Genomic DNA, 12,709 nt, shown 5'->3' with positions numbered 1-12,709 from the left:
GACTTCTTTTTAGTGATAACACTGGTGCACATATGCTGAACAGCTGCTGAGCCATTAACCTCATAAACAGGTGAACAAAATGAAGTGAGCAGTCCAGCATAGACAGTGTTTACATGGGTTTTGTCTGAAGGTAATGAGAGCACTGCAATGTACTGATGTACATTCAGTACATATAAACACTATGTCTGTGTTTATATGTAATGTATCAGGCACATCTGTGAGCCACAGTCTATTGTTTTATTGACATATCCATGAAGCAGCCAGTATTTTTAAACTGTGTTGCTTCGTGTTTGACGACAGCTGATGAAAATGTAAATGAATGACCAAAGTTATTTATTTGAGCAAACACAGGTGCAGAAATGGTGCAGAGGAGTGTGGATCTAAGCTTAGAAAATTTACAAGTGCAGTGTTATGAATAATGAATGAATAGGGCTCTCTATGCAACTTTAAAGCACTTGGGATAAACACTGACAAGAGTCGGCTAATTACAATCTCAAAGCTACTACAGCTTCCAAAAAAAAAAAAAAATCAGCATAAATCACAAAGACAGCAAAAGCCTTCTTTCCCAAACAGCTATCTTATTCAGAACTGACAGAAGCAAATACCAATGAATCAAACAGAATGACTGAAAGAAGAAGCAGCATAAAGATAGATGGGATGCTATTCAAAAAAGTAGCCTCAAAATACTGGAGGAAGTATTCATGGATATAATGTACAGGATTTGTCATGACAGCAAAAGTACAATTTTAAAGGTCCAGAGTTTGTTTTTGTTTTTGTTTTTTTCACCATAATTGCTAAAATCTGTATTAAACTATAACATATTAAAAAGAATAATCCTCAGTACTGAATAAGCACTCTTATACAACCAGCCATTTTTAGATTCAGCTGAAAGAGGGTGAGATCCTACTGCTAATTCTTACTGAACTAAATGAAATAGATTGGGGAAAAGTTTCACATTTAGCGTTTGGACAGGAGAGAGGTGTCAATCTTCTCATCAAACTCTGTAACAAAGCAAATAGTGTATCACTTTAAGCTATGTAACTATACCCACGACACCTTGGATCTCATATTTGACCTGCCAGAGAAAGACCCAGGATCATTCTGAAGAAAATCTCTGCCCGATCTAATTTCTCCTGAACGCAGATGAGGGCTGAGTCTCTGTATATGATGCCGAGCATTTACATTTGACTGGACAACTGGTACAGGTTTGCTGTATTTTGCAGAAGGGCTCTTGGAAACATTTGAAAGAGCAGATGACTTCACTGGGCATTTTTTATCATAACTGTAACAGCAGGGTGAGGAATTTGCCTTGTACAATGTGTTGGTCTTTGTGTTATCATGTGAAGTTGCTGTCACACCAGCATGGGGCTGCTGCAGAGCTGCTGGCTCCATGTTTTCTCTTGGGTCTGATGATGATCCAGCTTCTGGGCTAGATGAAGAAGAAAGAGAAAGATAACTATTATATGACTCCAGTAGAATCAAAATTTGTATGTCCTACTAATGCTTCCTGAACTCACTGTTTTAGCTGAGACGTGTTTTAGCTGAAATATAAAATATACATTTGCTGTTTTTGAAAACTGGGCTATGATCAAATATGTTATGAGGAGGATGTGCTGCCAGGAGTTTTCAGAGAAATATGAGTTTTAATGTCCCTAGAAGCTAATATTATTAGCAATGAAAGAGAGAGAACAATCTCTGTCTGTTTGTGGTTTGAATGACTTGAAACACTTCAAGGAATAGTTGGCATTTTGAGAAAAGATCATACCTCTCTCATGTCTGGGCATCTTGTATACCAAAGATGAGTGTGGATTTGCTTTGCTAAACACAAATAAGCCTACCAACATTCCTAAAGCTCACTAATTAACACCGCTTAGAGTGCATGTTCTGTATTTTGTGCATGGATCGAGGAAACAAGATATATAGTGTAATTCTGTGAACTTTAAAAAGGTGCTGATAGGCCTTTTTTTCCCCTCTTTTAACTTTGGCTACTTCTTACCCCCTTAAATGCAAAGCTTAGACAAACTGCTTCTATAGCTGCAGCTTCACATTTAGCCTACAGACAACAGATTAGTATTCTCACAAGGATCTTCTCACAAGTGAAAAAAAAAAAAAAAGCATGTTTACCAAAATATCAAATATTCTGATATAACACTGACTTGCAGCAATGATGCAAATTCTGGAAAACAGCTTCATAACTAGAAATCAGCGAGCAGCTATTTGATGTCTAGATAAACACTGCACTTTGATATCTTTTTTTCTTGGCCACTTTGGGACAGTGGAACCAGGCTGTAGACACAACACTGACTCATCACTTTAAGCTGTTACAGCAAATGTGTAGGCAAGAATTTGCTTATTAACAAATTTGGGAGTTACAGAGAACATTATAATTCTTTTGCAGTCATGTTTATATTGACCTGGCAAACACAAGCTTAATATTAGTTCTCTTTTATCACAATTTTTGGTCTCAAATCCTGAGGGATGCTAAATGCTGTTCATCAGCTAGCTGCTAAATTTGTCTTCTGTTTAGTGATAAGTACGTTTTGTACAGTGTGTTATTCTTCAAGCTTTTCAGTGAAAATAGTTGCCCTCTCTGGACAAAAATGGTAAAATTGTGGGCCAGACAGATAAATCTGAAACTTCCTATAAAGCTGAGGGGCAGCAGATTCAGGGGATAGTTCTCTACAAGCCTGGCCTCTTTCACAGTGTTTTCACATTTAATTTCACAGTCATAAAAATTTTCATTATAGCCACTTTCGGCCAGGAACCATTGGTGGCTTCATCTCTTGAGAGGATAATTCACCTAAAAGCCACTTACAGGACTGCGGGCAGTTGTTCCTGGAGCTGCACACACTGCCTCTCATTGATTGGGTAGGAGCAGAAAAAGACCATCCCTATCAGTATAAGTGCAATGGGAACCGGCGAGAACAGCACAATCAGAGCCGTCACCACACCATCACCATGGTGACAAGCACCTGCTCTGTAACCCACAAACCTACACAGAGAGAGAAAGAGCAAAACAAAGTGACAGATCAACAGATATACATACATAACACGTAAATTGAGTGGATGGAAGACTGACTCACTGTAATATCATGGTTGAGATTCCAACAGACAGGCCTCCTGCCAGCTTACTGCAGAAGGCATAACAGGAGAAAAACAGAGGCTCCAGGTCCTTGTAGGAGGGATGTCTCACGGCAAAGTCGTCCACTACATCTGGGAGCATAGACCTGCAGCCATGGATGGATTATGAGAAAGTGGGCCCCTGGGCACAGACACCCCCAGACTGACAGACACAGAACACTGTTGGTCGTCTGTTCCTTTTGTCTTTGGGATTGTTTTGCAGTCGTTCTGTGTCTCTTCATGCTATTTGGTGTCTCTAATCATTTTTCATCTCTTTGTAGTTGTCTCTATGGCAGTTTTGTCTCTTTGCAGTTGTTTGGGATTTGGATTTTTATAGCTGTTTGACTGACTTTCCAGTGAGGGCCCCCACAACACAGTGGAACCCTGAGCCTGTGGCCCGTAGACCTGCTCAGTAACCCATCCATGCCTGTAGCAGATATAGCACATTACACACTGACATATCATATGTCAAATCCATGTGTTAATTGAGATGAGGAGAACTGACCAGTCAACAAAACACTTTGATGCTAGAATATTCATCACTGGCCAGGTCAGGTGGAGACAAAGTGAATGATTCATGTGCACATTCAGCTCTGATACTGATTAGATCGGACAGGGGCCTTTGAAAGGACGGAGAACTTTGTGTCCTAGCAGGGGACTGACTCACCATGGTAGCAAGAACACAGTCGCCACGCTGAATCCCATCAAAATGCACGTAGTCATAAAGACTGGCAGGTTACTGGGAACACAGGCAACTATGATCACCGCTGGGACGAAGAGCTGAGAAACACATAAACAGGCCTCACAGGTAAGAGGAAGATTTAAGGTGTGGGAAATTACTCTTGTCACTCAGATGAATGTAGGCGATGTCTGATTTCTTACTGATAGTCCGATGAAAACTGTGGCCTTTTTTCCTATTCTCAGAAGGACTGCCTGCCACAGAGGAACTGCCACAGAGGCAGAGGCCTGTGGAAATATTGAGACAATTTTACTTACTTACTTTACTACACTTTGAAGTTCATAAAGTGTTTAGTCTTTTGATCATGCACTTTGTGAAATCCTTTAAAGGCTACTGAAAAGTTTCATTTTTTAACAGGTAGGTGAGCAGAGAGTGTGATTCTTGTTTAGCTGCATCTTACCAGTAGAGCCAGAAGGAGATACTGGAACTGGGCTCCCAGCCCAGCTGCATGACTGCAAAAGAGTGCAAAGTTACTCCAGGACATCTGAGACAAAACACACAGAACAAAACATTAGGATATATTATGGTTTCATAAGCACTGAATACATAGACCAAATTAAGAGGGGAAAAAAAACATAGAAAACCAATTGCAAATATGCAGCAATGATTAGGATTATTACATAATGAGTCTCTGTGTTTCATTAGACCAAAGGTTTAGAGGGAGGCAGCACAGCCACTATGAGCTCAAACTGTACCTGAAATGCCAAAGCGCTGAACACAAAGCCAAGCACCAGTCGTTGGTAAGGAATGTGGCATATCAGCATCTTCAGCGAGGTCAAATAGGGCGGTTGTACTTTGTCATCAGAGCAGAGAGGGCCTGAAAATAAAATAAAATCAAACTGAGACATGAAGGACGGGGCTGTGAAATACCAGAAATATACACACACTTCATTCTGAAGATCAATGTTAGCTGAAGGGTAAACAAGCCAAAAATGAGTCAGGATCCCTGACTGACATGTTACTTGATGTTGCTGAATTGGAAAACATTCTGATGACCCATTTACTCCATTTTTATTTATGGTTTTTGATTATTGACCATTGGGCAATTCTGACTCACCCCTCTGCTCCTTCACCCCAAGGAAGAGAACCAGGCTGCAGAGGAAAAACAAAGCACCCATGACCAGAGCTGAGGTCAGAAAAGCCTTTTGCTGGAGGAAAAACAACAAGTTAGACCTCTACAGATAAACCATTTTATACTGTCTACAAACACATGCCCAGAGCCATGCAAACAAAACAGTTTGCATGGCTGCTTAAAATTTGTGTTTAGTTGATTTTCATTTGTTTGCTATTAATTTGCCTTTAGATCATGTCGGGTTATTATGTATATGTACTACTTGTGTGTCTTTGTGGTTGTTTGACTTTCCAAAAAACTAAAAATAATAACAATAATAATAATAATAATAATAATAATAATAATGTTACCTCACTTCAAATAGAAGCTCAGGCCCCTGGGGTCCCCTGTGAAGCGAGCTCATTCAGTAATCCTTCCATGGTTTCTCCATGTCTCTTATTTTAATGCAAGGTTAAGCTAATCGTCTACTCAAAGTGGCATAAATTTTCTCATCTAACTCGGAAAGAAAGTGAATATTTTCTAAAACGTAAAACTTTTCCTTTAGGCTGACATAATCTTCGTATGCTAAATTAACTTATGATTTATTTTTGCAAAATTCCATTAAATCTAACCTGCGTCCCTTCAACACTTTGTAGTTGTGTAATATCTAACAACAAAAGCCTGAGAGCAAAAACACACACACACGCGCACACGCACTCGCACGCGCACACACACACACAATAAAAAAAACAAAACAAGGACTGTGTCAAGCCAAGAGCGGTAAATTACAGGGTAACAAGATATCCCTGGGACTGTGTGAGCACATTGCCAAAACAATGCTGCTGGACTGCTAAAGAAATGAGAGTAATCTCAGGAAGAGCGACTGCTTTTATTTAGCATTTTGAGTAGAGTCTGTACCGTCTCCCGAAGTGACACAGTTTGTGGTGAAGATGTGCTTTGAGGCGTTTCATGGGCCTGGTCCAGCTGCTGACAAGCCTCCTGCTTTTCTGTGTTGTACACAGCCACAACTCGACCCTGAATTAAGGAAGCCAGCAGCATGGCCACCATCTCCACACTCATTCCTGGACAGAGATGTAGAGAAGGGACAAGGAGAGTGATGAAGCAGAGGGAAATCCTAATAAACACTTTGGGAATAAGGATCAGAATCTGAGACACGAGTGTGTCTCTGTCCTCTTACTGTAGGCTGTGGCAGAGTCTCTGTCTCTCTGATCTCCCCCCAGGAACATGTTGAGTGAGAGGTAGGGGACGTTGTAGCACTGTTAACGAATGACAGTTGTGGTGAAACTGTCACCATGGTGACAAGAGAAAGATGAAGAAAAAAAAGACTGTGTTGAGGGGAATAAATAGACTGAAGCACAAGATAGTGGATAGAGGACAAAGAAACGGACACCAGCACATGTGGATGAAGTCCTGAAAACTACAGTATAAAACAAGTTAATACTTCAAGTAAAATTCCTGCATTCAGGTGTACTTTAGTAAAAATATGAAAATGTATAATCAGCAAAATTCACATAAAGAATCAAACAATATTTCCCTTTGAAGTGTAGTGAAACTATGAAGTAACTCAAAACAAAAATATTCAAACAAAGGAAGTAGCTCAAAACTGTACTTTAATACAGCAACTGGAGTAAAAGTACCAAGTTACTTTTCACTACCGGGTACCAAAAGGGAGAAAGAAGAGCTTCTAACACTTAACACTGACTTACACTCATGAGGGTCTCGAACAGACAGGCCGCCGTGAGGAACCACAGCACGCTGAGAGGCTGAGACATGGAGCCATGTGGTTCAAACCACAGCAGCAGATAGGACAGGACACCAAATGGAGTGGAAAGAACCAGCCTGTGAGAGAAACATTGACGGCTCCGTTGGACACAGCACCCGAGGACGAATCGCAGCTTAATTCAAGATGAAATGTGCTTTTAAACGAGTGGCTCCACCAACCAACCATGGAGTGAGCTTGCCGATGGGCGTCCATTTGCTTCGGCTCACCAGATATCCGACCAGAGGGTCAGTCACAGCATCCCAGGCCCGACTCACAAATAGAATCATGGAAACATAGGAGGCCTCCATCTGTGAAAACATGTCATTCAGCTCTTAAAGGACTGACCACAGTCTACAGACATTATACCACTGCTTTACTTTTTAAAATACTTCCATTTACATGCTGATATGCATCATTTTGTAATTTAGAGGTCAGTAAACCAGGCACAGAAGTAAGTCCAAAGGGGAACACAAGGATCAACACAGGAGACAAAACTAGCAGCCAAACACAGGCAGGACCAAAGGTGCAGACAGGAGCTCAGGAACACACGAAAGACAAGAGACAAGGGAACAACAAGCCCTGTATACACAGAGGGTAACTGGCCACAGGTGATTCACATTAGGGCAGGGGCAGACAATCATCAAGGTGGGAAATAAGACGACTGGAAGTAGACTAAGAACAGATACACAAGGCACAGGGCTTCAAAATAAAATAGGAAATACTAACAAAACCAGAAACAGGCAGGATTTCAAACTAAAACAAGAACTACTGAACAAAACTCGAGAACCAAAGCAAGAGTCCTCAGATAGTTCATAAAGATTTCAGCAAAAATCCAAAAGATGTTAAAACTCAAAAAAAGGAGACCAACGAAAGAATCCAAAAAGTCCAACACTGTCCATAACAGAGTTTGAAACAGCCGCCTTGGGGCTGATCGTAACAGTAAGGACAATTTGAACTTTTACCTGCACAACATCCAGAAGAAAAATCTGCAGGGAGATGCCTAAAGCAACTGTGGTGATCTGATATGGGACCCCACCCACAGCGTAACACACCTTCCTGGCCAGGGGAATCCCCCCTGACCCCTGTGAAGACCAGGGAGAAGAGCAGACAGGACAGTGGAGGAAAATGTGTCTGTTGTCTGTAGTAACCACTGAAGGAGTTACCAAACTGCCTAAAAACACTGTTTGGAGCACACGTTTACTGCTTTTTGTTTAAATGAAACACAGCTTTGGTGTTTGTGTTATCTACTCAACACCAACAATGCATCAAAATAATCAAGAAGAAATTCAATATCAGGTCTGACGAAGAAGAAAAATTTCATTTTGAAAACTTACCCTCTGCTGCTGACCTTCACTGCGTGAGTTTCTGTCCACGTTCTGTTTTAATATCTGATTCTTTAATGTCTGTAACTGATTCGTAAAATCCTTAAAATAACTCATTATCCGAAGTTAGGAGGAATAAAGCCACATGCAGATTGTCAGCTGCAGTCTTCCACTGCCTGTATTAGAGAGCAACAGCTCTCCTCATGTACATACAGTCGTATTTAAGTCCCCCCTTGTTTGACATTGGAATCTGGTTTGACAACTCTTGTGGATTTGAAAGTGAGATTCTCCACCGATCAAGTCCCCCTTCTCAGGTTTAAGAGTGAGTGAAGGTACTTTTACCAAACATGATTTATTAATGGCCATGCTACATTTTACAGTCATTACTTATACATATAATTTCACTGTGTGTGTGATAGAATTTTAATTGATTTTGGCTGCTGTTGGTCTGTTTTAAATCCTGGATTAAATTAACTCTAAAGAGAAGTAGCACATCCTACTGGTTCTGCTGGTCAGATAAAACTCTGCTCACCTAGATGTTTGTAAATGTTAACATTTCAGTGGCTCTTTAAGGATTTCACAAAGTACATGACTGAAAGACAAGATGCACTTTGTTTATAACAAGCAGTCTGGAAACTGGAACATTGTTCATTGGACTACCCATCACAGAAACACAGTGTGTCAGCGTGGACTGCTCTGACCTCTTGTGGAACATCAGTGAAACTTGCCTCCATGGACCTTGTTCCTTTTCTCCCTGACAATTTCATGAAAGCATCATGCTTTCATGAAACCTTTAGTATGATGTAGATGAACAGTTTTACAGCAGTATCACATGATTACATGATCATCTAATCATGATTTCAGTTTTTAAAAACCAAGGAGGTTGAACGTGTGCTATGATCCCTCTGGAGAAAATATGCCACCGCTGAAAACCAGGCTGGTAAATCAATGTATAATTAAACACCTTGACGAGAAACAAACTTCTCTCACAGAAGCAGGCAAGACGCTTGTATCATTCAGTTTTTAATGAGGTCTGTTTACAGCAGAATGTGATTTGTTGACCTCAGATATCACTTCAGTGTCCAGACAGCTACAATAATAAAGCTGTCAGCCCCATTATGAGGCTCACAGGAAAAAAAAAAAAAAAACATTTGATAAATCAAAATAGCAAAAAATGTGGTTTGTCTGGGAACAAAAACAGCCCTTTCTTTCCAGTATCAAGTATTTAATAATTCAAATTTCTAGTTTTGCAAAAAAAAAAGAAAAGAAATAAAAACCAAAACAATGACAAAAAACCCCATTCAAAACAAACAAACAAAAAAAATAAATTTCATCCATCACTGTATCACCTCATCACAGGCTTCACTTCAGTACCTTCAGTACCAGTTTAATCATGGGATCCCATCACTCCACGCATTCTGCAGTTTTGACATGTTGAAACTTTTACTTTTGTTTAACACCGTCCTATAAATTGGTGCTCTTACTTGCATTGTCCTTGGCCTGACGGATCCCATACAGCCATTTGATCACTCTTGCGTTTCTCTCAATGACAGAAACATTGTAGGGGACACGTTCTGCAGCGTTGCCATCGTCCCCCTCCTCCTCCTCATCATTATTTTCATCTTGTGCACCGGAGCCTGCACACTCAGACCCCGGAGCGCTCACACTACGAAAACGGGCGAGGGAGACAATATCAGAACTAGATCCAGTCAACTCCTGCAGGTCTGCAGGGTCCAAACCGCACAGGTTGAAGAAGCGCTCCAGATCTGTCCCGGCTCTGGAGTACCGGTCGCTCATGTCCGATTTAGACCGGGTCAGAGACGGCCGTTTTCTGGAGCTGGAGGAGGACAAACGAGTAATAGCTGGGGAGGGAGGAGGGAAGGCAGGAAAGCTCGGGGGAGGTGGAGCAGGGAGAGGGGTTTCAGCTGGAGAGGAGGGAGGGTTTTCAGGTTTAGATGGGGCAACAACAGGTTTCAGAGGAGAGGAACCTGGTGTTGTTCTAGGGTGGAAGAGACGCATCTGTGAAGCAGCCGAGCGGAGTGGAAACTGGAAATGTAAAGGTATGGGCTGAAGGGGCTGCCGGATGAACTGAGATGGTCTGCAGGGTGTCCTCACAGGGCCGGTCTGAGGCATGACGTCCACTCTGCGTACCGTTCCTGAGGCTGGAGATCCAGGAGAACCTGGATTCTCTACCTTGGCAAGTCCAGAGGCTTTTAATCTCACTTTAGCTGGACTGGACCAGTCAGGACGGGGAGGTGGACACGGTCTCTCTTTTTTCTGTTGTGCCCCTGCAGGTGTGGGGCAAGGAGATCTGTGTGAGGTGGTAGCACAATCAGGAACTTTACTGTCCTCTGAGCTTACAGTGGCATTGGACTGGGGTCCATCATTCACACCACTGATGAGGTTACTCAGGTGCGCAAGGTCAAGCTGGACGCCCTCCTGATTAGTTTTTGTTTGGGTTGGCGTCTTCCTGGTGGGCCGCAGGCCAGTGCTGGGGCTTAGCAGAGGCTTCTGGACCTCAGGAGGCCTGACCGGCTGCTGCTTAGAAAGAGCAACCCGACTCTTTACATATTTAGCTTTGTCTGCTTCCAGCCTCTCCACTGCACTCTGCTTTGGTTTGCTTTCTGCTGCAGGGCATTGCCGAAAGAAGCCTGGCCCCACTGGCCCCTTGGGCCGTAAGCGTGGGGGTGTAGCAGCTACAGTGGTCCTCACTGGTTGCCTCACCGGGCTTCGGAGAGTCTCCACAGGCATTTTGGAAAACCAGTAGTTGTACCTGTCCTTGTTCACTTTCTGTTTACAGCTTTTCTTTTTAGCCACCTGCAGAAATTGCGACGCTATCCTTTATTTATGCCTCTGTTTGGCTGTCTCACGATCATCTCCGCTCCATTTCTGAAGAGACGCATCTCAGTTGAACTCTAGTTCCTTGACATTTGGACTTCCTGTGGAACAGAAACACATCAGTCAGGAGAGAAGGAAGCAAAGACAGCTCGATAAAGAACTCAAATGAACAGTCAATAAAAACATTTACCTCGCAAGACAAGTGAGCATCTCTTTTTCAGACACTTTATTACTCCAACACAGAGAGGACACAGCAACCCCACAAAGACCACACACTCATAAACCCTCCCGTTCCTTCAAGCCTGCAGCCAATCCTTCTCCTGAACCCTTCTCCATTCTACAAGTTCATTGGCTGCCAGCACAAAACGTGTTTGAACAATTACTCCCAGTCATCCATCTCTCCGCAGACAAACACAATGAAAGTGACACTTCATTTTCAGTCAGTCGAAAGCCTGTGAAAAGAGTGGCAAAGGTGTGTGTGTGTGAGAGAGAGAGAGAGAGAGACGGGTGATGGGGAAGCTGTCCAGCCGTCAACGAGCTATTGTCTGGAGGCAATGCAGAGCAGATCACACGCACCAACAGCTGCTATGGGGACAATGACTCCTCATCTTTAAATAAAGCAGTCAGTTGCCAGGGACTGTCGCCGGCTTGCTCCTGAACCACAAGCCTCTGTAGGTTTAGTCAAAACAAACAGGTTCAACTCAGCATCTGTTAACCCATCACAGTTTGTGTACAGATATAAGGCTCTAACTCTGGTGAAGGTCACAAGAATGAGCTTGGGTAAGTACAGGTACTTTTTTCCTGAATATTTGTGTATACTTAAGATCCTGTGTGTGTCTGAAATATGCCGCTTGAATAGTCTGCATCTGCCAGTCACATTCTTTACATATTTGCCATTCCAGTCTGAGCCAGGGCCAAACTCCTGCCAACAGAGCTGTGAAATTTCCCGTCTCCATTCTTACCTGCCTCAAAGTCCTCAGATCTCTTCCCTTCAGTTTAACAAAAACAAAGCGAGCTCCGTTCACCAGCACCGCGACGTATCTTTAAGATAGCAGGCTGGTGTGTCACAAACCACAGAGGAATGTCAAGAGGTGGGTCAGACAAACAAAAATAGAGCCACTAACTTAGTGTTTCTGAGTCAAGCTCCAGCATGTTCAGCTTTTGAGTGTAAATGACAAACATGGAGCGAAGCAGGAAGCCAAAGACAAATGACACACGCACACAAAAGGCAGGTAAACAACATAAAACGTCCCTCATGTACTGTACTATGGACTCGAGGCCTAAGCACTGGTCTTGCCCTGACAAGCTCAAGTCTGCCTGTATGAAGGTGTAGGCTGGTTGTTTGGCAGTTAGTGGTATATATGTATATATTTAGGTATTTCTACAGAAAACTCACCTTTTGTTGAGCTCCTGAGCCTCTCCTGGGATTCTGGTGTTAGCCCAAACACACTGTGCTACAACCTGTGTGTGAATGTGTTTGAAACCACTTAGCAGCACAAGACAAACCTGTCTGACAACTCATGTATGCTTGTTCCTGAGCCCGCCCCTTCTCACTGATAGGTCCATTCGCAATCCTGCAAGGAAACACACTGACTTCTTTGACCACATGACTCTGCTTTTGTCTCAGATGGTTGGGGACTTTTCTGTTCACTTGTATTCAGTGGTGGAGGAAATATTCAGATACTTTGCCTAAGTAAAATGACTGAAACCACAATGTAAAAATACTGCATTACAAGTAAAAGCCTGCACCCAATACTGAATACTTTTGATTTTGTCATTAGATTATTTTGACTGGAGCTATTTTTTATATCTACATAGGGCTACAACTAATGATTATTATGTTAAAACTAATTCAG

The 12,709-nt window shown here is 42.4% G+C and overlaps 2 protein-coding genes across 2 annotated transcripts; both read right to left on the bottom strand.

The window, feature by feature from the left end:
- Positions 1-934: 934 nt before the first annotated feature.
- On the bottom strand, positions 935-7,082 carry mfsd2al2 (major facilitator superfamily domain containing 2a-like 2). The gene is made up of 12 exons (XM_041066022.1): positions 6,877-7,082; positions 6,638-6,770; positions 6,109-6,187; positions 5,829-5,992; positions 4,917-5,007; positions 4,555-4,676; positions 4,260-4,343; positions 4,003-4,086; positions 3,788-3,900; positions 3,084-3,227; positions 2,816-2,992; positions 935-1,429 (listed from the first exon to the last, which is right to left on the bottom strand). Exons 1-12 carry the CDS (start codon positions 7,011-7,013, stop codon positions 1,042-1,044), a joined length of 1,716 nt encoding a protein of 571 aa, XP_040921956.1. The 5' UTR covers positions 7,014-7,082; the 3' UTR covers positions 935-1,041.
- Positions 7,083-9,325: 2,243 nt separating this feature from the next.
- fam110a (family with sequence similarity 110 member A) lies at positions 9,326-12,340 on the bottom strand. The gene is made up of 2 exons (XM_041066010.1): positions 12,250-12,340; positions 9,326-10,954 (listed from the first exon to the last, which is right to left on the bottom strand). The coding sequence occupies exon 2, from the start codon at positions 10,764-10,766 to the stop codon at positions 9,480-9,482; it is 1,287 nt and encodes a 428-aa protein (XP_040921944.1). The 5' UTR covers positions 10,767-10,954; positions 12,250-12,340; the 3' UTR covers positions 9,326-9,479.
- Between the last annotated feature and the right edge of the window lie 369 nt (positions 12,341-12,709).

Source organism: Toxotes jaculatrix, chromosome 2, assembly GCF_017976425.1.
Source record: "Toxotes jaculatrix isolate fToxJac2 chromosome 2, fToxJac2.pri, whole genome shotgun sequence".
Lineage (NCBI taxonomy): Eukaryota > Metazoa > Chordata > Actinopteri > Toxotidae > Toxotes > Toxotes jaculatrix.
This window is presented reverse-complemented; position numbering and strand designations above follow the sequence as displayed.

Bases quoted from the DNA above. Each gene is read 5' to 3' on its own strand.
- mfsd2al2 (XM_041066022.1), bottom strand. From the start codon at position 7,013: ATGTTTTCACAGATGGAGGCCTCCTATGTTTCCATGATTCTATTTGTG. The intron at 4,677-4,916 runs GTGAGTCAGAAT...TTTTATTTTCAG, and splicing joins TGGGGTGAAGGAGCAGAGGG to GCCCTCTCTGCTCTGATGAC. The intron at 3,228-3,787 runs GTGAGTCAGTCC...CCATGGCTGCAG, and splicing joins ACTGTGTTCTTGCTACCATG to GTCTATGCTCCCAGATGTAG.
- fam110a (XM_041066010.1), bottom strand. From the start codon at position 10,766: ATGCCTGTGGAGACTCTCCGAAGCCCGGTGAGGCAACCAGTGAGGACC.